The 23,177-nt window shown below is 47.9% G+C and overlaps 1 protein-coding gene and 1 long non-coding RNA gene across 2 annotated transcripts in view; one reads left to right on the forward strand and one right to left on the reverse strand.

The window, feature by feature from the left end:
- TGM3 (transglutaminase 3) overlaps positions 1-2,095 on the reverse strand; it is a 39,600-nt gene extending 37,505 nt beyond the window's left edge. Inside the window, exon 1 of the mRNA XM_027620412.1 lies at positions 1,939-2,095. Within this exon, the coding sequence (XP_027476213.1) occupies positions 1,939-2,095 (157 nt within the window). The remainder of the gene's footprint in view (positions 1-1,938) is intronic.
- Positions 2,096-4,168: 2,073 nt separating this feature from the next.
- LOC113936907 lies at positions 4,169-12,619 on the forward strand. The gene is made up of 3 exons (XR_003524411.2): positions 4,169-4,638; positions 10,247-10,492; positions 10,851-12,619. It is a non-coding gene; the product is annotated as an uncharacterized LOC113936907 (long non-coding RNA).
- Positions 12,620-23,177: the final 10,558 nt, after the last annotated feature.

The following is a 23,177-nucleotide window of genomic DNA, read 5'->3' on the forward strand; positions in this document are numbered from 1 at the left end:
CCTAGCCCAAACCCTGGCTGAGCTTAATTGTCCTCCTCCCGCCAGCCCCCTCAGTGCTGGATTTGGATTTGCAATGCAGCCTAATGACACTCTGCCTTGCGGGTCGCTTGCCTATGAACTGGTATTTCCAAGCACGGTCCGGCTGTGAGCTCACTGAGGGCAGAGACTCCAGCTCCTGTGTCTGGGTCCCCCACTGCACCTGCCGTGGCTCCTTTCCCTGGCTGTCCTACGCGTAAAATTCATTTATTCAAGAAACTTCTTCTGAGCACTGCCTGGCTGAGTGACTTGGTGCTGAGCTAGGAACTGCATGCGTGACAACGTGACAAACCCAAGGGAATGAAGGTATCCACCTGTGTCTCCCCTGCCTTTTGAAAAATTGAATTTTTTTCCTAACTGGCTAGTGTCTACATTCTGTCGTGACCTTAGGACATCTCTGGTTGATTTAGATGTTGAGTTCTTAGAGCTCAGAGTCTTCACGAGTCACGGGCACTGACAGGCTGCATGCGGCTGTGGGGTGGTCTCACGGCGGGCAGGCTATGGGGGGGGGGGTCCCTGCAGGGCCTGCGGAGTGATGGCCGTGCGCTCGCCCCCTGGGGTGAGCATGTGCCGGGGCCCAGGCTCCCTGCCCCCGGTTTTCTCTCATGGTGAGAGTGGTCAATAACAGAAGGAGCCCGGAGTCTGTCTACTCCAGGCCTTGCATCTTACAAACGGGAACCTGGGGCGTGGTGATGTCAAGAAACACAAAGGCAGTTGGGAAGAGAGCTCAAAGGAGAAACCAAGGTCAGTACTGTTTTCCCGCATCCCAGATGCCACACGTGCTCATCTCTGAGCTCAGCTCTGGTAACAGGACAGAGTGGAAAGGGCACTGCTAGGACCTCATCTGGGCTCTGCTCCCAGCTTCCTACGTGACCCCGGCAAGCCTGCCCACCTGGAGGAAGGGAGATGGCCTAGGTCACGCTGACATCCCCTCGTGCTACAGTCTGTATGGTCCAGAGCTCTTGTTAGCAACCTGGCGCGAATGCATGTTCACAGGAGGAAATGGGGGACAGGGGAGGGGCTCGTGTTCGCAGCCACCCTGCCCTGGGATTTGGGATTACCCAAGTAACCAGCATTCGCCTTTTGCATCACGCTGAAGGGTTTCTTTGGCAAACCTTCCCGAGGTCCTAACGACCATTCGCGGTATTTTACAGGTTTGACTCATGCCCTGTTTGGGTTTGGCGTTGCAGTCAACCCACGAGGCTGAGCACCCCTGACAGGCAATAATTAGCACGCTGCCCGGCAGGGGCACCGACTAACGAGAGCCCAGATCCTCAGCAGTGACCACAGGGCCAAAGAACCTGTACTCCCCGTAGCTCTTTCTCACCCCCTTCCCCGGTGCTGCTCGAAGGGACAGCTTCATGGCACACCTACTCCTTCTGCCACGGGAGGTTTCAGCTCATCAAGTCGCTTTCAAAGAGCCTGCGGTGCTTCCGGATGTGTGGTTTACTTAGGAGCATTCCAGCTGTGCTAATGATTTTTTTTTTTAAATAAACTTACATGCTGTCACTCTCGCTCTCCCTTGCGCTGAGATGTGCTTTCCTTTGCCTACGTTCCTGACAGCTGTAACAATTGCACTGAGAAATAGGGGAAGCAGGGCTCAGCCGGCTTGAAAAGGCCAGGCATGTCCATCTGTCTAAGGGATGTGACGTCCAGCTGGGTGGAATACCCAGCCATTACTCAGGACTACATTTCAAACATGTCCTACCCCTGGAATCACGCTGGAGGGACGAGGCAGCCCCTGAGAAAGAGGCGCCCGTGAATACCATCCTTCAGTACTAAGATCTCACCTTCAGAGCCCCCCAGGGCAGTTGTCCCGAGCCAAACACGGGCCTCTCAGGCTGGCCCGGGAGAAGCCTGGGCTTCCAGCAAGGACCTGGAGGGAAGATGCCATGCACTCACCCGTCATGTTTGCCTTCCTCTGCCTCTTCTGTGGGAATGGCACGGACAGACGGACGGAAGGTGTGGGGAGACGGCTGGGGATGTCCTTACCATTTATAGCAGCCTCTCCTACACATCTAATTAGAATTCTAATGAGGTGGGCGAGGCACCAGGTCATTCCTGTAGTGCCTGTAAACGTTTCCCTTACAACATACTTGTCACCCAATGGAAGGTCATCCTGCTTGTGCAAGACCAGCTTGGGCAGAAGAAGGGAGATAAGAAATGCCAGGGGTTCGCTTTTGTGATTTTTTTTTCGAAGACGATCTTCCCGGATTGCAGAGTTTAGGAAATGATGTCATGCTTTTCTCAAAGGACCTTGTCCAGAGGTGGTGCTAAGAAGTCCTCGGGGGGGGGGGGGGGGTTGGGCGGCAGATGGATGTTTCTACAGAACCCAGGAGCAGAAAACGGGCATGGTCCTTTCTCCATGTACACAGTGTTGGTGTTTTCTGCTTGCACAAGAGGTAGGAGACACTCATCACGGCCGGCTTATTGAGGCTGCAGTGCTGCAGAAAGAGCGCTTGGTTTGGAGCTTGAAGCAGTGGGTTCTGACGCACGCAGGGCCCTGGGCCATCACTGAACCTCAAAGCCTTGGAAGCCCTGTCTGTGACTGGGGGGTCATTGTGTCCACCCTTCTCCGCTCCTTAAGTGCTGGGAACAATCAAATGAGGTGGTACAAGTGTGAAGTGCACGGATGTGGACTGTCATGGAGTAAATGCAGACCGAGGGGAGACTGTTCTTTCTAAAGAGGCAGCAGGGACAGCCACAGAGCTAGTCGTGGTGACATGGTTTCATCCCGGTTCTGCCCCACGGTCTCTGCAGGAGGGAGGGTAAGTCATGGTCTCTCTCTGAGCCCACATTCTACAAGGGTTTGAAAAGGATCGGGGGGCGGGGGATGACTCTGACTGTCTGCATTTTGCGTTCGCTGGCTTGTCATTTACACATTTTTCAAGAAATCCTAGTGTGGATATTTACAAGTACCGGCGTTTCCTGGGATCAACAAAGGAGTTTAAAAACATCATAATGCTTCAAGGAGTCATGAGAGAGCAGAGATTGCTCGAGGCCTCCCCCAGGGGTAGAGTGGGAATGAAGACGGAGCACCACCATAACAAGATCGGGTCTCTAGGGAGAAGGTGGCAAGACTGGACCTCAAGGAAGGTGAGACCGGACAGACAGGTGGGAGGGAAAAGAGGAATCAGCATCCTCTGTCTGTTCTCTCGGCTCCCACGGCATTTGGTACCTGGCGCACTTTGGGCCCCAGATGGCCATATGCATCTCACTGCGCTGGTTCATCTGCTTAGGTCTGCCCCCATCCCTAGACTGAGCTGTTGAATATACAGGCTGTGTACTATTCGCATCTTCTCTGAGCCGAGCGGAGGGCTTGGCGCACGGCAGGAGCCACATATTTTTGAATAAGTGAATCAACCCATCACCATAAACATGGAAATATTAACTACCATCAATTTAGTGCTCCCCGTGGGCAGGTCAAACACTTCACATCTATTACCTTTTTTCATCTTGAGAGCAATCCCATGACATAGGTACAATTATTGCTATCTTGCAGTGGGGAGAAACGGGTGAACTTGAATCTCTGCAGCCTGGAGATTCACACCCATATGTGAGCGACTCCAGAGCCTATTTGAAGTCGGCTGGCCAAGTGAGGTGGGAAAGACTGAGTTCTCTGGAGGGTCCAAGTAAGGTGGCACTGTGCCCATGCCAAGCAGAATGCAACCCCCTCTTGGCTCCGGCAGATGACCATGAAGAGAGAAGAGGGCAGAGGGGTGTCTGGCACGGAGTTTGGGCCCCAATTGTGGGTCTTGGCCCTTGCTATGACACTGGCTCTGTGACTCTGAGCAAAGCCCTCCTTATGCTGGGTCAGTCCTGCAGAAACCCGTAGAACGGTGCATTGTTTTGGCTGAGGGTCTGAAAGTGCGCTGTACACTCTCGAGTGTGGCATCAAGAGGGGTTTGTTTATTATTACTTCTGTTGTTGTTGTTGGCTAGGAGCTGAGAAGAATTGGACCCTGGGCATTCCTTTCAGAACAAGTTGCCCTAAGATGTGCTATTTTGGCATGTGGATCATTTTGAACTGAAAGCAATCAAGGCCCACAAGACTTAGGAAGAAACGTCGACTTCCCCACTTCCCCAACTGCCTACAATGTTTTTTTAGAGAGGACCTGCTCCAGGAAGGGAGCTGTCACCATAGATAATGGCAGTATGACATGAACCAGGTTCGGTGGACAGGGAGGAGGCCGGCAAGGCCCGTCTGATCCAAGCCCTCCCTTTGTCCCATTGTTCCTGGGATCTGCTGAGCCAAGATCTGCTCAGCAAACCTTTACCCTTCCTGTTCTTCCTGTGCCTGGCCTTCCTTCCCTCTGAGGCCCCAGACCCTTTCGTCCTTAGCCCAGAATGACATAGATACCTCATCTTGCCTGACTGTCTTTGGAATCTCTCACATTTATGTGGGTTCTCTGCATGGATGTAATTAAATTTGATTTTCTCTTATTAATCTGTCTCGTATCAATTAATTTGCAGAGCAGCCAGAAGAACCTCGAGGGGCAGAGGAAGATTTTTCCTCCTCAGTAGTTGGCCTAACTGGCAGAATAGACTTCCCTGGCCAGAGACGCTGCAGAGGAGAGATCCTAGGACGAACCGCCCAGCAGAGGTAAGAATTCTTACCCTGTCAACAGCCCGGACTCTCTTTCTGTGGGGTCTGGTGGAGCCAAAGTGGGGAGAGTCCTTTTTCTATCTCTAAATTGAGATGAGCAGGAAAATGTTTGGGGAAGTAGTTCCTTGGGTTTAGTGACTCTGGTAAATTTGGGTTTTATGGATCCATTTCCTCTCAGAGAGAGTCACTGCTTTTCTCTGTGTCTTTCGTGTCATTTGTCGTAAGAAGGAAAAACTATAGGGTATGAACGCAGGTGTAGGTCCTCTAAGTCTGCAGCTGGAGTGGCCTTAGACTCGGGGAGCTCATGGTTCTCACCAGACCAGTGTCTGTTTAGACAGCTGTGCTGTGGGTCAACGTGCACATGAGGTAAAGGCTGTTGCTAAGGGACCTCTTGGAAGCCAAAGTCACAAAATTGGTGGGCACAGATGAGCACTTACGAACTGTTAGAGCACTTGCCACCTAACCCCGAGACTCCCTTTTTCAGATAAGTGGGCCACAGAATGGGTTAAGGGGACACTAGGTCACCTGACAACCTCAAGGACACTTCCGTGGGTCCAGGTGCTCTGTAAGACAGCACACAGTCCCCCACCCTGTAGCGCATGCCTCCGAGGGACCGAAGGTTTAGCTAAAGCTGTTAATGTGCATATTAAAAAAAAACCGGGTGAGGTTTTTCCTTTCATCTTGTTCTGGGTTCTGAGAGCTTCACTTTACGACCAGCAAGAATACTCTCTCTGGTCTCCATCATCGAGAGGAGCACTTATTAGAAGTGGAAGAGGCTGGTGCTCCAAGATCTCCTCTTTGCCCAGCTGTGCCAGCTCTCGGGGGGGAAAAAAAGATTTTAGGGGTGCCCGGCTGGCTCCATCGATAGAGCATGTGACTTCTGATCTCGGCATTATGAGTTAGAGCCCCACGTTGGGTGTAGAGATGACTTAAAAATAAAATCTTAAAAAAAAAAGACCTTAAAGCCACAATTCTTGCTTTTGCAACCTGAATCTTCGGAAAGGCAAAAGCTTGACTCTGAGAGAATGCAAAGCCCATTCCCTATCTTCCTCCAGACGATTGCAGATGTTGCAAGAACCTAGAACATTAAAAGAAAAATTGTGCTGGACTTAAGAAAAAAGGAGAGTTTGGGGCGCCTGGGTGGCTCAGTCACTGAGTGTCTGCCTTCGGCTCAGGTCATGATCCCGGGGTCCTGGGATCGAGCCCCGCATCGGGCTCCCTGCTCTGCGGGAAGCCTGCTTCTCCCTCTCCCGCTCCCCCTGCTTGTGTTCCCTCTCTCGCTGTGTCTCTGTCAAATAAATAAAATCTTGAAAAAAAGAGAGAGAAAGAAAAAAGGAGAGTTTAAGAAGCAATTTCCCTAAACTGTATCACCCTCAGAAAGTTCATTTTTCTCCTCCTGAGAGACAATTTCCCCTCAAATGACAGGTCAGCTGAACTTCAGCCACACCCCAGAGCCCACCATTAAGCCTAAGATAGAGGATGGGGAACAGGATTTCTTAATTGACACTGGCGTGGTTTTCTCCATTATCTGCTCAGAGGATTTCCCTCCAGCCATCCTCTCTGATTCCATCCAGGTTGTCCGAGTCTCCGGGCAGCCCGTTTCACTGCCCACATCCCAGACCGCCCCAATATCTTAGGCTCTCTTAACACCATTCATGCCTTTCTAGTTTCTTTTTTTTTTTTAATTTTATTTATTTGACACAGAGAGAAAGCACAAGCAGGGGGAGCAGCAGAGGGGGAGGGAGAAGCAGACTCCCTGCTGAGCAGGGAGCCCGACGTGGGGCTCGAACTCAGGACCCTGAGATCATGACCTGAGCCGACTAAGCTACCCAGGCGCCCCAGGCCTTGCTCACCAGCAAGCCTTTTTGGTAGAGATGTGTTATGTAAATTTTTTTGTGTGTTATGTAAATTTAATGCCACTTTAAAATGTAGTGAAAAGGGCATTTTTAGCTCCCTTCCCTCAGACCAAGCCCCAAATCTCCTACTTCCTTTGCTAGAAACTGATTCTGATTTTAATTCCTCTGAAAATATCTTTTTTTAAAAGATTTTATTTATTTATTTGAGAGAGAGAAAGAGCATGAGCAATGGGGAAGGGGGCAGGAGGAGAAGCAGGCTTCCTGCTGAGTGAAGAGCCCAATGCGGGGCTTGATCCCAGGACCGTGAGATCAGGACCTGAGCTGAAGTCAGACGCTTAACTGACTGAGCCACCCAGGCGCCCCTCAAGAGGAGGTGTTTAAAAGATGTTCTAATTAGTCCCTGGGCTACACACGCAAATGGAGTTGGATTGAGTGCCAAGCCTGTGTGCATTGCATTAACTTGGAGAAGGAAAAAACGAATTCCATCAGTAGCTCAATACGGGTTCCCGCCACTATAGATAAGTAGAGTGTCCCTATGAAATCTTTCGCAAGCCAAAGTGGCAGAAAATGAAGAAAGCAATTGCTATCAGTTTATGTGGAAAAATATTTTTGAGTGTTCCCAGACCCCAAATTAACCTCTCTTTAGCTTTGATGATACCTTAGGACACATCTTGCTAACACATGCACACAGAATAAATCAAGACAAAGCACGGATGCTCACAGACACACTTCGAAGCTATGGTGTCTTGGTGCTGAGATGCTTTGTGTAGGTCCCTGGGAAGGAGCTGGGCGGGGCCGCTCTCAGTGCTGGGGGCGTGTGCAGCCTCTATAAGGGCTCACTGCGCAACAAACGCTGAATGCTATTTTTGCTTCTCGCCTTTTTTCTGTAAAAACGAAAATCCTCTTAGGATTTCTTTCAGTTAGCAAAAGCAGGGACCAATATAGGTCTTTCATAAACGCCAAGTGGTGTAACGCAGACTTTTGAAAAGCGGGGGCCACTTGGATCCTCTGTCCAGCCTGACTGAGTGAGGAGTTGAATCTATAATAGACTTTCTCTTGTAGCAGGGTGTAGTTTTCCTTACTTCTTCACCCTGGAACACTCCAATCTTGCCAGTAAAGAAAGAAGGTAAATTTGACGGAGACTGGAATCAGATCCATCTATTTGTGCAAGACCTAAGGGCCAGAAACCTTTGTTCTTCCTCTGCATCTTGTAGTCCCAGATTTGGCTATTATTCTTAGTTCGATTCCTGCTGAGGCAGCCTGGTTTACAGTAATTGATCTCTGCTCAGCTTTCTTTTCTATCCCATTGCACCCTGACTCACAAATTTCTTTTTGCATCTACATTCAGAGGGAGACAATTAACATGGACTCGCATACCTCAGGAATATTGTGAGTCTCCCTCAGTATTTTCCAAGTAATTAAAGCAGACTTGGATTCTATAGCCTTTACCCAAGGCTCCAAGCTTGTTCACTCTCTTGATGATCTTTTACTTTGTGATCAAACTAAGGTCTTACAGACCCTCATTCTGCTAAAGGCACTAGCTGAACCAGGCCAGAGAGCCTCCAGTCCCTCTTCAACGGGTGCAAACAACTATTACCTACTTAGGACATGAGATAATCTTGGGGCATTTGAAAGCTCACCCTAAAACGCCTTGAGTCAATTTTATCCATCTCTTTTCCCAAAACGAGAAAGCAGTTACACAAATTTTTAGGGGCAGCTGGCTATTGCTGCCTGTGGATCCCTAATTCTGCAACCCTTGCTAATCGTCTGTATGCCCTTCTCCTAGATACCATATACCCTGGCCCTCGGAGACATGGACCTCCTTTGAAGCCTTGGAACTAACATGTCAGCACCCCCAGCTCTTGGCTTGCCGACTTTTAACAAATCTTTTCATCTACACTGCCATAAAAATCGTGGGATTCCTACTGGCATTTTAGGACAATCTTGTGCCTCTCAGGCATATCTTATGGCATATTTCTCGTGCCAGTTAGACCTTGCGGCATCAGGGATGGTCCCATGCTTGCATGCAGCAGTGGCTTCTGCCAGTTTGATTGACAAAGCCAATGCACTTACATTAGGTTTCCACATCCATCTCTGTGTTCCCCATGCTGTGTCTGCTCTCTTAAAAGTTCATAAAACCCAGCACCTCTCTACACAGTGACAGACCCCTTGTGAACAAGCTCTTGACTAACCTTTCCATCATCTTAGATGTTGTCACACTTGAAATCCAGCTACCTTACTGCCCCCCGATGATGGAGAGCCCACTCTATTCCCCATGATTGCCTTACAAGTATAGAAATGGCCTCAAAGACACAAGAGGATCTCTCAGACATCCCTTGAAACACCCAGACTGACTTCTATTTTGTGATGGCTCCTAGAAATGGTATTTCTGGAGAAACATAATAACTGGGTATGCGATAGTCTCCCCACGTGAACAGTGGCGGCATATTCTTTGCCCGTTAAAATCAGCCCACGTGGCTGAACTCCTAGCTCTTACTAGAGCTTGCATGTTGGCAGGAGGGAAACCTGCCACTATTTACGCAGCCTGCAAATATGCTTTTGGAGGCTGCCATGCTGTTGGCACACCATTGCTGGTACTCCAGTTGCTAATGGGCATATAATTGTTGACCTATTACAAGCTATTCACTTCCCTTCTAAAGTCACCGTGGTTCATTTGTTCATTGTTCCCAAATTAAGGAAACGGATGCTATATCTTTAGGAAAGGATAGGACTAACAGAGCTGCTAAATATGCAGCCCCAAATGGCCCCCCTTATCTTCTCTCCACCCAATTTGCAAACCTGCCTTTGTCCTTGACCAATATGATTAACTCGCAGGCAGATGCCCCACAATCTGAAAAAGACAGTAGCATACAAATGGGTGCCAAACAATTATCAGATGGATTATATATTTGTCGGGCCAAATGGACTTTCTATAGCCCCCCCCCCTTTTTTTTCAACCCTTTGGCTTGTACTTTTCTTCCACCAAATGGGACATATGGGCAGTAGGGGATAGTTAAGGAACTAAAAGCCAATTGGTTTTGCCTCAGCATCCACAAAATTTCTGACCAAATTATTTTCCTGTGTACTACTTGTGAATCTCACCAAATTTCTGGAAGAAATCGATATGCCCCAGGACGCCCTCCTAGGTCCATGCTGCCCTTTGCGGTACTTCCGATGGATTTTGTACATTTGCCCTCAGCCTTGGGCTATTCTCACTGTTTGGTTATTCTCTGCACATTTAGTAGATGGACTGATGCCATCCGACTAGACCAGCTCATGCCACAACAGTGGTAAAGAAATTAATAATTGAGATTGTTTCTCATTTTGGCATCCCTTTAGGGACTGAATCAGATCAAGGAACTCATTTTACAGCAGAGATAAACCACTTGCTTGCAAAAACTCTGGGGTACTCATTAAGATTTCATACCCTGTATCATCCTTGATCATCAGGGTAAGTGGGACATAACAATCTAGACGGAGAAAGGACTTCAGGAAACATCTGTCAAGAAACCAGACTTAAATGTCCAGAAGCATTGTCCTTGGCTCTTATAAAGATCCAGAATGCTCCAAAGAGGGGCATGGATCAACTCCTTTTGAAGTAGCATTTGGGCACCCAATGCTTACCCAATGGGCATCTCTCAAACTTCTGTGGGTTAAGTGAACATTACAAGGACTGAAGTGAACAATTTCATGCCATGACTAGCCATCTGGGGGAACTAACTCGTATACTAGAAGCATATCACCAACAGGTGAAAGAAGCATGGCACACACTGACGGACGAGCCTTGCCATCCCTTCCGACCGGGAGACTGGGCGTGCATCAAGGTCTTTAGAAGCAAGCATGTGCTGTCACCTTGCTGGGACAGACCTTATGAGGTACAGCTAACCACCCACACTGCTATCAAAATAAAAGAAAAATCCTCCTGGGTTCACGCAAACCATGCCAAAGCAGACCCAGATCACCGCTCTCAAGACCACTGGAGACAAGCCTTACAGGTAACCTTAATGTGAGGCTTTCCGGGGCCAGTTCCCAGGCACCAGAAACGGTCAGCATCACAAAGTAGACAGCTTTTCCTAAGATCACGGAGCAGGCAACTTTCCTGTCACCCATCCCTCCTTTAAAACAAACAAGCAAGCGAACAAACAAAAGCACCCTACATTCACACTACAACCCAACAACAACGACAAAACCAAACACTCCTTTTCTTATTAAGGCTTTTCCGTATTCATGAATCAGAAAGTTGGCTGGAGAGCACGGGTCTCGATCTGTTCCATTTCCTGTCTCTAAGTGTCCACTCTGGGCGCCTTTTCAATCTGTGTCTTGCCCTTATTAATAAGCGCTCCTTTTCAACAGGTCGCATGCAGAGTGCACATCCCCTGGGCCAGGTGACCGCACCCAGCCCCAATACCGGATGGCCCTGCTCCTGGGACTGGGAAGCTGCTCTAAGGAGCCGCGGGGACATGTGTTTCCACTTGTTCTTTCCTGTTTGTCCTCGTTATAATCCTTGTCTTCCCTCCCATGGTGGCTCCCTCGCCACTCAGCGACTAGCCCATTTTCCCTCTCCACAGTCACAGGCTCAGCTTTTAAGATGTGAAACTTCCAGGGGGAGTTTCAGAGGCGGGAACCCTGGAGGTTCAGAACGAGTTGCCCTAAGATGTGCTACTTTGGCATGTGAATTATTTCGAACTGAAAACAACCAAGGCCCACAAGACTCAGGAAGAAACGTCAACTTCCCCACTTCCCCAACTGCCTACAATGTTGTTTTAGAGAGGACCTGCTCCAGGAAGGGAGCTGTCACCATAGATAATGGCAGTATGACATGAACCAGGTTCGGTGGACAGGGAGGAGGCCGGCAAGGCCCGTCTGATCCAAGCCCTCCCTTTGTCCCATTGTTCCTGGGATCTGCTGAGCCAAGATCTGCTCAGCAAACCTTTACCCTTCCTGTTCTTCCTGTGCCTGGCCTTCCTTCCCTCTGAGGCCCCAGACCCTTTCGTCCTTAGCCCAGAATGACATAGATACCTCATCTTGCCTGACTGTCTTTGGAATCTCTCACATTTATGTGGGTTCTCTGCATGGATGTAATTAAATTTGATTTTCTCTTATTAATCTGTCTCGTATCAATTAATTTGCAGAGCAGCCAGAAGAACCTCGAGGGGCAGAGGACATTTTTCTTCCCCAGCACTTTCAATGACCTGGCGAGGCCACTTGCAGAGGTGACAGGGAGGCGGTGCCACAGAGGTCACATAGATGTGGGTCCAAATTCTGGTTCTGCCAAGTCGTCTCACTTCTCAGAGCCTCCATTTCCTCATCTGTAAAGTTGAGGTTGAGATGCAGCAAGAATCAAAATAGACAATCAATAGAAAGTGCTTAACACAGTGTCTGCCTGGCATAGCCCGGTGCAATCCGTTAGTGTGGGCATTATTAGTCTTCTTATTAGCCTTATAGAACCCTCCAGTCCTGAGTGGTGCAGATTTTGCCCTGGGACCCACAAGCATGGACAGAGGTGCCTGCCCACTTGGTCTGCCTTTGCAAAGGTCTATGGCTGATCAGTCTTAACCCCGGTGTGGTAGAAAGAAGCCCAGGTTGGACTCAGAAGACCCGATGGAAAGCCGGGCTCTGTGGTGTGCCCACCGTGGGACCTTGATGGAATTCTTTTACTTCTCTGAGCCTCAGTTCCCTCACTGGCCTATCTACACACCTTTCAGGGCTGTAGCAAGGCTCAATGCCATGAAATCCTGAGTATGACACTCCTCTGTAGATAAGGTGGTATTGCAAAGATGTCAGGGCTGGGCTTCCTTCCTCCTCTCCCTGATGCCCTGGCCAGCTCCCTTGCAACCTGCTGACTGACCAGCAGCAGGGCCCTGCCTGTGCCACCCCAGAGTCTGCCTTGAGTCGGCCTAATGTTAGCTGCTGGAGGATTGCACCATGGCTGTAGCCATAGCCCCAGTAATTTGCATGTTTATGTCACAATTTTAGCTAAATGACTTTCAGTTCATAGGTGGAGTCACCCAGCTACATGCAGGATGAAATTCCTGCTTGGCCACACTCTGCACCTTGGACTCCAGTTAAGATGGAACATGCACATATGGGCTTTACTTTTTTTTTAAGATTTATTTATTTATTCGAGGGGGGCAGGGGCAGAGGGTGAGGGAGAGAATCTCAAGCAGACTACCTGCTAAGCGTGGAGCCAGACATGGGGCTCGATCCCACGACCCTGAGATCATGACCTGAGCCAAACCAAGAGTCAGATGCTCAACTGACTGTGCCACTCAGACACCCCCAAATACGGGCTTTTTAAAAAAAGACAATGCTGGGTGATGGGAATTAAAGAGGGCATGTGATATTATGAGCACTGGGTGTTATATTCAACTAATGAATCAATCATTAAACATTATATCAAAAACTAAAGATGTACTGTACCTTAGCTAATTGAATTTAAATAAAAAAATAAAAACAAAATGAAAATAAAACAGGCAATGTTAATCATTTGCCTTTTTCCTCCCTCCAGTTAAGGGATTTAGGGCAGCTGGAGATTTGCAACCTGTGGAGAGGCACAGAATCTTATGAGATGTCATTGACCCAGCCTTTCTCCAAGCCCAAGGATCCCCTTTCCTGACAAATTTCTCTTGAAAACTCCAGTGGTGGGGAACTTGCCACTCTCAAAGAGCCCAGCCTCACACTAGCCAGGTCGGCCTGTAACAGTCATTTCTGGGGTGCTTCTTCTGTTCAAGGAGTATCTTCCCCCATTTCATAGGAACTGCATGAGGGCAGGAACTGTCTGCATCCATCACTGGCATCCATCAGTGCATGCCTGTGCCTGGGGCATGCCGTGAGCTCTCACTAAACTGGGGTTCAAGTGCGTTGAAAGGACCAGAAAGTTCTTCCTCATTTGAACTGAGAATTTGTCCTCCTAGAGCATCTACCCGGTGATCCTCATTGCTTCCCCTGCAACCCCTCATTGAGCCCACGTGAAATAAGTCCGTTCTCCCTTCACCCAGCCATGACCATGTTCTCCCCCAGCATGGGGGCAAGTCTGGCAAACACCTCCCCCACACCCCGCAATAAGTTTTCTCTTTTCCAGGTTCAACGTCCGTTTCTTCAACCATTCCTGATGAGTCCTGATTTAGAGATCGCTCCCCATCTTGGTGAGATCACGTTACTCGCCTCCTCTGAAACCTTCAGTGGCTCTTCACGGGCTCCTGCAGTCCAAATTCCCTAGTCTGGCATTCAGGGCCCTTCAGTGTAAATTCAACCTTAATTCCGTTGTTTTCTCCTCCTCAGCAAAACACATCGAATCCTTTTTCCTAGAACCCGACCTGCTTGTCCTTGCCTCTACACGAAAATGCCCTTGCCGGCAACACCTTCCCCATTCCTTCTGGCTAGAGGTCTCTTCATTACCAAGGCCCCAAGCAAGTCCCTCCCTCCGTCCCCATCCTGCCAGTGTATTGTGGAAAGAGGGTTTGCAATGAAACAAGCAAATCTAGGTGTCAGTCTCAAGAGACACATTTTCACTGATCACGAGCATGAGCGTGTATTTTTATAATCACACTGACCCTGGGCAAACCACTTAAACTCTCTGAATCTAAGGCTTCTCCTTTGAAAAATGTAATGATCCCCGCACCCCTCACCCTTTAGAGCAGTCTGAAGAATCGTGAGATGACCTACGGAAAGCCCTTTGTAAATGACCAGACGCGTCGACTCCCCCCTACCTCGGCGCCTCTTGGACATGCTCTGTGCCATTCACCAGGCACTATCAACACACCATCTAGACGTGTCTGTGATGCTTCCTCGGGAGGGGAGTCGGCCAGCCCACATGGCTGGCTGCCATTTCCTCATGCCAGTCTCCGTGCTAAGAGTTTCATAGCAGTTACCGTTTAAGCCTCCTGACAACAAGGAGATATTCCTATTCCATTGCTTAGATCAGAAACCAGAGGCTGGGAGAAGCTACAGAACTTACCAAGCTTCCACAGTTAACCAGTCGCAGCATCAGGGTCTGAGTTCAGGTCTGCCTGGCAGCTGAGACCCCGTCTCTACCACCCTGTCTCTGACAAATTCTCCAGTTCAGTGAAACCGGGGTCTTGCATTCAGGAGACTATCCCTGATCTTGGTGATGATGGCATTAATAACCCAGGGCTGAACAGGAAGGCGAGCCCATTTCCAGGACTAATATCAAAGCTTCCACTTTAATAAGTTTATGCCCAAATTTTCCAATCCCGCCCAAACAAAACCTTGAAGGAAGAGATCTGTAAAAGTCCTTCTAACTCCTGTTGTGCTCATCTCATCAAATGCCTGCTCACATGAGGTGCAGAGTCAGCCAAGGGACGCCCAGCCCCCCACCCCCCCAGAAGATAGACGGGGAGCAATGGGACTTGTTTTTTAAAAGACAGAAACTGATAAGAACTAAAAAGGTGTGCATACTGCTGATGGAGAGGGTTCAGAAGGAATGATTTATATCATCGTGGAGATAAGAGTTATTTATCGAGGAGGATGCCTTTGGGGCATACCCTGAAGGTCAAGATCACAGGGAGACATTCCGGGCGGGAGGAAAGTGACTGGAGGACAGCACACAGCTCTGCCCAGGAAGTCTGCGAATGCGTTTATCGGAGCGCTCGGCGCCCAAGCACAGTGGGAAGGGGCCAGAGAGGCCCCCGCTGCACGGGGAAACAGAAGGAAGGCGTGGGGAAGGTAGAAAGGTGGGCAGCCTCGGTTTGCCATGTGTCGGAGGCCTCCCGAGGGACGCGTGGTTTCCTCTGCCCCGCTGTGGCTCGGCTTTGTCTGCGAGCCAGCCACGGAGAAGCCAGACAGCAGGGAGAGGAGAAGCCACAGCCCATCCTGTGTGGGCTCCCAAGCCCTGACCGGGAAGGCCACGTGGTGGTTTGCATCGGAGCGGAGAGCACGCTGGAGGACAGGGCGGTCAGAGAGCAGGTCACTGGGGTTGTGCAAAATCCCAAAAAGGAAATGATCTGGGAGGTCATCCAGCCTGACCCGGCCATTTTAGAGATGAGGAAACAGGCCTTCAGAGAAAAGACCTGCCCAAGGTCACAAAATTACCGCCTGACCTGCGTCTCAGAGCCAGAAGAGCATTTAGGGGTCAAGTTGTCCACCTTGTCCACTTTTACCGATGAGGACACCGAAGGCCGAATCACCTGGGACTAGCGCACGGCCTTTCTGGCCCTCTGTACCTGCTTTCCTCTGCGCAGGCTCAGTCCGTCCCTTCCTTTCCGCTGAGAGACCCGCCGCAGAAAGGCCTACGGGGTAGCCTGCAAAAGTAGCGGAGGGTTTGTCCGTGTTATCAATAGCGGCAAATATTATTAACATCGCTAAACACTCGTACAACGGCCACAAAATTTGCTCTGATAGTCACCCTCTCCCCTGATCCTTACCCAGCTCCTAGGAAGCAGCCGTGTTCCGGGGGAGCAAGTGAATGCCCCGGGGGGACCACAGCATCTTAGAAGAAGCCAGACTCAAATGGGAGACTCTGGATCCCAAATTCCGTACTCTCTCCCCACTTTATGTTAGGGCTAATAATAAGTGGGTTGCAGAAAAATGTAGTTTTGGATCACACCTGTGCTGGCTTGCCGTATGACAGAGCATAAGCCGCTTGGGTATAAATGTGATTTACGAAGAAGCCTAAAGGCTTGGGAAGGGGGTGCAGGGCTGTCCGGGGGAGTGTGGTCAGAGGGGAGGCACAGGCCAAGCTGGGGGTCCGCTGGTGCAGGGAGCCCGCTCTGGCTCCGGCCCTGAAGCTCCCCTACAGGCAGACTGGAGACCAGGCACCCCCTCTCAGGACCCATCTCTGAGGCTACCACCACTGAGATTAAAGAATTGAGGTGGCTCCTTTATGCACACCCTGCCTTAATCTGGGTCCTTCCCAGTGGGACTGAAGAATCCGTAGATCTTCCTCTGAGGTCTCAAAAGAAAAGAAAAAAGATCTGAGGGAGGGGCAAACAATCGCTTCTGGATTCTAGTCCTTCATACCCCCCCAACACTTATTTACGTCCATTGTGCACAGGGCTCTCTTTTGACATTTTGGGAGATTAAAGAATGAACATGTTTTCTGGAGGGCAATGCCTACCAAAACCTGGAAAAGGGTACATATACAAATACATATAAAACAACAGTTGATAACATTTGTTAATAAAAGGAAATATTTTGGAAAAAAATGTGTTCGGTAACAGGAAGCTTATTAAATCATGGCAGAGCCATACATGCAGATATTAGAAAGGATGATGTAGATATTTATGTACTTGACATTGAAGGATGTCCATGATATGTTCAGTAAAAACCAAAATTATGTGCATGAATGAACATAAACAACTGTATACGAATGTGATACATATATACATACTTGCTCTCACAGAAAAAAATCTAGTATGTCTAGTATACAGAAGACCGTGCTACAACATAAACAGTCGTCCCTGTGGTGTTATTAAAAAATGATCTTGATACTTTATAAAATTCTATATATTCTCAATTTTTATAAATCATATTATAAATCATATCACACCTCTTTAAAATCAGAGAAACAAATTTCCATTTAAAAAAATGACCAGGGGTGCCTGGGTGGCTCAGGTGGTTAAGTGTCTGCCTTCAGCTCAGGTCATGATCCCGGAGTCCTGGGATCGAGCCCCATGTCGGGCTCCCTGCTCAGCGAGGAGTCTGCTTCTCCCTCTCCCCCTGCTTGTGCTGTCTCTCTGTCAAATATATAAATAAAATCTTTAAAAAAATGACCAGATAACCACAGATGTTAATGATTTATAGAAATACAAAGTAGATTCAAAAACTATGTACGAGATGATCCAATTTTGATGCATCTTTATAACGAATGTAGGAATTTTAAAAACCTAGTATGTCATTCAATAAAATGCAAATGATTTGTATTCTTGATTTTGCTTCGCTGTATTGTCCGGTGTCTATAATGAATATGCATAAACTAGGTAGCAAGAAAGAAAAAGAAGTTTTTATTTTTTGAAGAAAGTATTAATAAAATAGAGTTCCTGCCTTTAAGAGCTGATAATTTAACAGAGGAGGTGAGAGCAGAATACACCTGACTGAAGTAGGGGCTAGGGTTCCATAGGTTCACCTTCTGTAGGAGGTGAATAACCACAATGGAGTAAGGGCTCAAGAAAAGATTTATGGAAGAGAGAACATTTGGGCCCTGGCTTCAAAGGTAGATATGAAGAAACAAAAATTGGAAGAAAGGCCTTCTCAGCCAAGAAAAGGCTGGGGAGTGGCACACTGGATCAACTCTTCCTTATGAGCCACCTGCCAGGCCCACCTGAGCATCATGCTTCATCATCAAGCTAGCTCGTGTCTTTTCAAAGGAGGCAGCTAGGAATGAGCAGTGCCAACGGTCCACTTTCCACTCTGATCTGATCTTGTTACATCGAACAGCTAAGTAAAAATGGGTTCAGCACTAGATGACTTACTAATGAATTATTTCACAGTTTGAGCTAGATTTGAATGGCAGTTTTGGTCTTCATCAAATTTATCCAACACTGGGACTTCTTGAATGCTCAAAGACAAGTAGGAAGAACCCATGCAGCAGATTTAGATCTTGGTTTCATGAACCTATAAAAAAAAGCTATAAGGCTTGTCCTGGCATAGCATGGGCCTTCATAGCAAGGAAGTTAGTAACTTTGCACTGGCAGAGTGACTTGCAAATGATGCTAGAATGCTCTCTCCCGGAAACGAGTCGAGATAACCAGAAGGGTGGGGGTAAGTTTTGAGAATCGCTTTGTTCACCTCTCTGGAATGTGAAGGTCTGGAAAGTCCAAATAAGTCTGGCTCTTAGAGATGTAGGAATATTCTGCTAAATCTCAGTAGGAACAGTAGAGCTTGTGATGTTTGAGCCACGACCCTCTCCCCTCTGGCTCTGTGTGATGAGGGCTCTACTCTCCGGCAGGTGATTCTTCCTCCGTGCCTGTCCACCTGTGCCATGGAACAACTGGGCCCTTGACCTTCGAGAGTCTGGATTTTAGAGGTATTCAGTCCCACAGCTTTTGGTTTTGTTTTGTCCTTTATAGCAGAACCCATTTTTAAAGGCAAACTTTCGTTCTTCCAGGACTGTAAAGCCCAGATTCCCCAGTATGGCAGAAAGCAAGGAAACAGGACTAAGAATCAAGATATTTAGAGTCAGGTACTTACTGTTTTCTTGGGCAAGTCACTTCCCCTTTCTGGGCTTCCACTCCTGAGAGAGAGAGAGAGAGAGAGAGAGAGAAAGCCCATTTAGGAAGACAACTCAGTACTATCCCAAAGACTCAAAAGTCATGATCAGACTCTACTGTCCCCACAACCTGCCCTTCCTAAGTTGTTCTTCTCTCCTCCATAAGTAACTCTCATGCACTCTGTGTCTCTCTGTTTCTGTCTCTGTTTCTCTCATGTCTGTTACAATGTTTATCTCCTGAAAAGCTCTGGGAGACGTTTTGGAGTGTGTTAGAGATGAGTACTGAGTATAGGTGGTTAGAGCTTCTGATACCTGAAGATATCCAAAGGCTTAAGGCAAAAACAATGTCCTGACGGGAGAGCTGAGAGCTGGGTCTGGGAGGAGGAGGAAACACAGGTAAGGGAAGCAATTGGTATGTAAAGGGAATCTTGGAGCAGAGAAGAGTAGGGCTGAAGTAGACTTACAAGTCAAGTAGGCAGGTAAGTAAGTAGGTTTGCTTCCCCCCTCATTCCTCCCTTCCTTTCCTAGTCTCTTTCCCTTCCACTCCCGAAAAAGAAAGGATGAAATGACCCTCAGCGCTTGCCACGTGCCAGCCGCCATATTTGGTCCTGTATCAACTCCGAGTTTCCCATGCTTCAGCCATTCAGGTAACATGTTCATGGGTTTTGCTATATCTACACACCAGCTATACCAACATTTACTTAATATTTTTTTTAAATTAACTCTCTTTTCTTTTTTTCTTTGCCTTACATACCTACTTTAGCCTTGTACCAATCAATAACATCTCTAAAAGGGTTTGGTATGTTAGTTACTTTTCTAATGTACATCTAAACCAACATATAACTATTAGAATTTAAAGATGTTTGTCTCCATGTCAGAGTTATATATGCCCCACTTCAGGGTACATCTAGATTAGCTCATTTGGTCTTCCCAACTACCCTAGGAAGTAGGGATGATTGCTTATCCTACACATGAGGAAACTCATATCCAGAAGGATCAAATCACACACCCAATGTCATGAAACTAGCAAAGACAAAGTAAGACTGGAAGCTACTTATGTCTCTAAGGCCCGTGATCCTTCTCTGAACACTGCCCAACAGTGGGCAGGGAGGAAGAAAAGAGCTGTACAGAAACAAGATCAGTCCAAAGAGATTCCAATGCATTTGATACAACCAGCTTGTTCAGTCTCCATAGAGCCAAGCCCCATCGCCCGTTCTTGCCTCCCTGGCAGACTCCTGGTTTCCTTCTCCACAATTAAGCCCCGTGTCTGGCACAAACCTAGTGCTTGATTCGTGTTTGTCAAGTGGTGGCTTCTTTCCAAGGGCAGATCCCACAATGAGGTCCTGGTGCCAAAGCTCCTAGAAGCCATCCTGAACCCTGCTCTTTGTGCTTGCCATCACTCAGATCATGACTTTTGCTTCAGTTTCTTGCCCAGGCAAACAAGCCAAGGCTCTGCCCTCAAGTTGGGGCTTGGGAAGAGTTTGCTATTTTAGGAAGTCCATTTATGACAGTGGGTGTTCATTCTGGAACAGTTTGAAAGCGTTCTTTCATCTTCTCTTTTTACTGACAGCATCTAGCTGCCTAGCACAAACACCTTGTTTGGCAAAGAAGGGCAAGATTCTCTGCCACCTCCCCCTTAGCCCCTTCACCTTGGTCCTTTTGGGGTGTAGTTCTTCCGCGAAACTAAGAGAACATGGTCAGGGTCATGTGAGGAAGATCTGGACTCGACATACCCTTCTGCTACATTCTCCGCCCTGCCAATGGCTGGCTCTGGTTTGGGGGGCATGGGGGAAAGAGGCAGAAGAAGAGTGTCAAGGATAACAGAGCAAAGGAACTGGTATTTCTTACAGGCCTATTATGTCTCAAACACTGTACTAGATACTTGATATCTGTTAACTCATTTGATAGTTTTAACAGCCGACAAGCTTAACAAATGGGGTTATCATGCTCATTTTACAGATGAGGAAATCCAAGTCTGGAAGATTAAGTAACTTGCTTATAGGCCATGCAGCTATTAAAAGGCAGAGCCAAAATTTGAACCCAGGTCTTTCTACCTCCAAGGCCCGCAGTCTTTTCACTACACCAGGCTACCTTGTCTCTAGATGAAATATAGTTTACAGCGGACGGGGAAATCTTTCAGTGCAGGATTGCCCAGGCTGTTTGCTTCACAACACCAGTTCCTTAGATAGGAGGAGGCCAGAGTATTTTGGAGAAAGTTGGTTTAAATAAAATTAAATAAATGTCTTTAGGACTTTTAGAGTCTTCAATATTGTGTGCATGAATCTCCAAGAGGGAGCTATAGTGCGCAACAAATCACCCAAGGAGACTCTTTATTTTCTTACCAAATACCCAAGAAACCAGTATTTTACTGGTCTCCTAGTCATTGGGTCCAGCATGGTGCGCCCACTCGCTTTGTGAGCTCATGATTTCTGTGCAATATGATACCTAAGCTCTTTGAGATGGGAAATCAGAACATAGTGCTTGTGAGCCTGCATTCCATCTATGCAAAATGGGTGAAGGAAGGGAAACACTCACATCAAGTGCCCTCCTGCAAGGGAGCCTTCATGGTCGATCCTAGAAGACAAGAGTGGCTGCTCTAGGGTCTAGGAGGTGGGTTTTGGGTCCAGCCTCTGCCTCTGCATCACTGTTTGCCCTTGGGTGGGTATCACTTCCCCTCTCTGGAGCTGTTTCCTCATCTACGAGAAGGAAGAAGTTGGGTTTGTGATGTTTCTTTTAGCTCTATTGTTCTGTGACTGTTCCACGGGAAGGAGCTTCATGTCAAAGGCCAAAGCATGGCTGACACCTGATTGCCTCTCAGTGTCCCTGCTCTATGGTCTCACCCCTTTAATCTCTGGACATTTACTGGGCACATTTTCTCTCTTGAGATTATAGAACCTGTGTATGAGAGACACAAGGCCTGAGATAGGCAGGCTGTGCGGCGGGCAGAATATAAATGACAAGTAACTTGCCGTGGCAAGAGTGGCCTGATAAGCCTGCTGCCTGAGCTGCAGGGAGGGAGGGTCCACCTGCCCCTGAGGGATCTTCTGGAGAATGCGGTCCCACCCCTCTGCTGGGCCCACAGCCACAGGCTTCAGCCAAGGCCAAGCCTTGATACAGTGCTGAGCTATTGACATGGTGCTGCCCGTTGCCTTGGCAACCCAGAACAGTCCTGGGCTATGGACCCCATTAGTTCTAAAGCTTCCAGCTCTGAAATCAGAGATCATCCTTTCCATCCTGCATTGTCTCCCTGCCTAGAGGGCATTTTTCTGAGGTCAGAGGTAGATGTCAAGTAATTATCCTAGAGGAAGTACCCTCTGAATTCAGGCTATCTCTGGTATCCAGCTGTCAATGCTGACGTTTGGCCGGGACGATGGCCAAGATGATAATGGGTCTGGGAAGCCAGTTCTTCTTGGAATGTTTTAAGGGACTACCCTCTAACTGGAGATATTTAGCTTAGAGACTTTAAGCTGCGTGAGACAGAAGCATCATGATTATGGTCTTCAGAACAGATGGGCTGTCACATTGAAAGAGGGATTGGCTTTGTTTGGAATGGGCTCTGATGTAGAAGTACCTGGTTGGCAGGTTGAAGTTCAACATAAGGACAACACTTTCCAGAACTCAGGTAAAGAGAAACAGTACGTCAAGGGATGGTGGATTTGTCCATCACTGAGGGATGAATGGAGGCTTGATGATCATGACAGAAATGTTTTGGAGGCAGTTGGCAGATCAGCCAGGGTCAAGGGCATTACACTAGACGGTCAACTTAAGGTCCCTTTCAATTTGGAGGGGTGATTTCTGGAAAAATCCTGATAAGAAGACGTTTGCCCTTCTGGGTAGAGGTTGCCCAGTAGTGCCTGAATCCTTCCTGAAAGAATACGATTTGTACATTTCTCCAAATACCTCTGGATTTGTAGAAATCATATCCTCTCTCACCAATAACTCTATCATTCTTCATTTTAGAGTAGGTAATAAACACCCGGAGTTCTAAACTTGTAAGATTTCTCTCTTCTATCTTGAAATTCTTGGAGAATAAAGAAGCATTCTTTTCTCTGTTGAGACATCTATCCCATAAACTGGGATTTCAGTACCCTGTGCTGCGTGTGTGTGTGTGTGTGTGTGTGTGTGTGTGTGTGTGTATTTTTCCACTTTCTTTGCCAAACTGGCATTATTCTATACTTGTGGTTGATGGCTCCTAAATTAACCGTTCTACTTTGGTTTCTTGATGAGATGATTAGAAATTTGGTTGCAGTTCACTGCCATCTTCTCTCTGCCTTGGGCTGTTTGGGAGGTGGAATGTCAATTAGGTCTTTTCACTGCTGTTGCAGAGAGAGTGAATGGTGATTTAATTTATATAAATATAAGTGATTAGGAATGGTTGGAGAGACCAATCCTGACTTCACGAAAAGTATGACTATTTCCCCTAGTGATAGTCCATGATACGTGTTTGGAAACCAGATCTCAAGGGAGAATCCATGTAAGAACATGATCAGACTTGAACTCAGAAGATGTGGGTT

The sequence above is a fragment of the Zalophus californianus genome, chromosome 8, assembly GCF_009762305.2.
Source record: "Zalophus californianus isolate mZalCal1 chromosome 8, mZalCal1.pri.v2, whole genome shotgun sequence".
Taxonomy (NCBI): Eukaryota; Metazoa; Chordata; class Mammalia; order Carnivora; family Otariidae; genus Zalophus; species Zalophus californianus.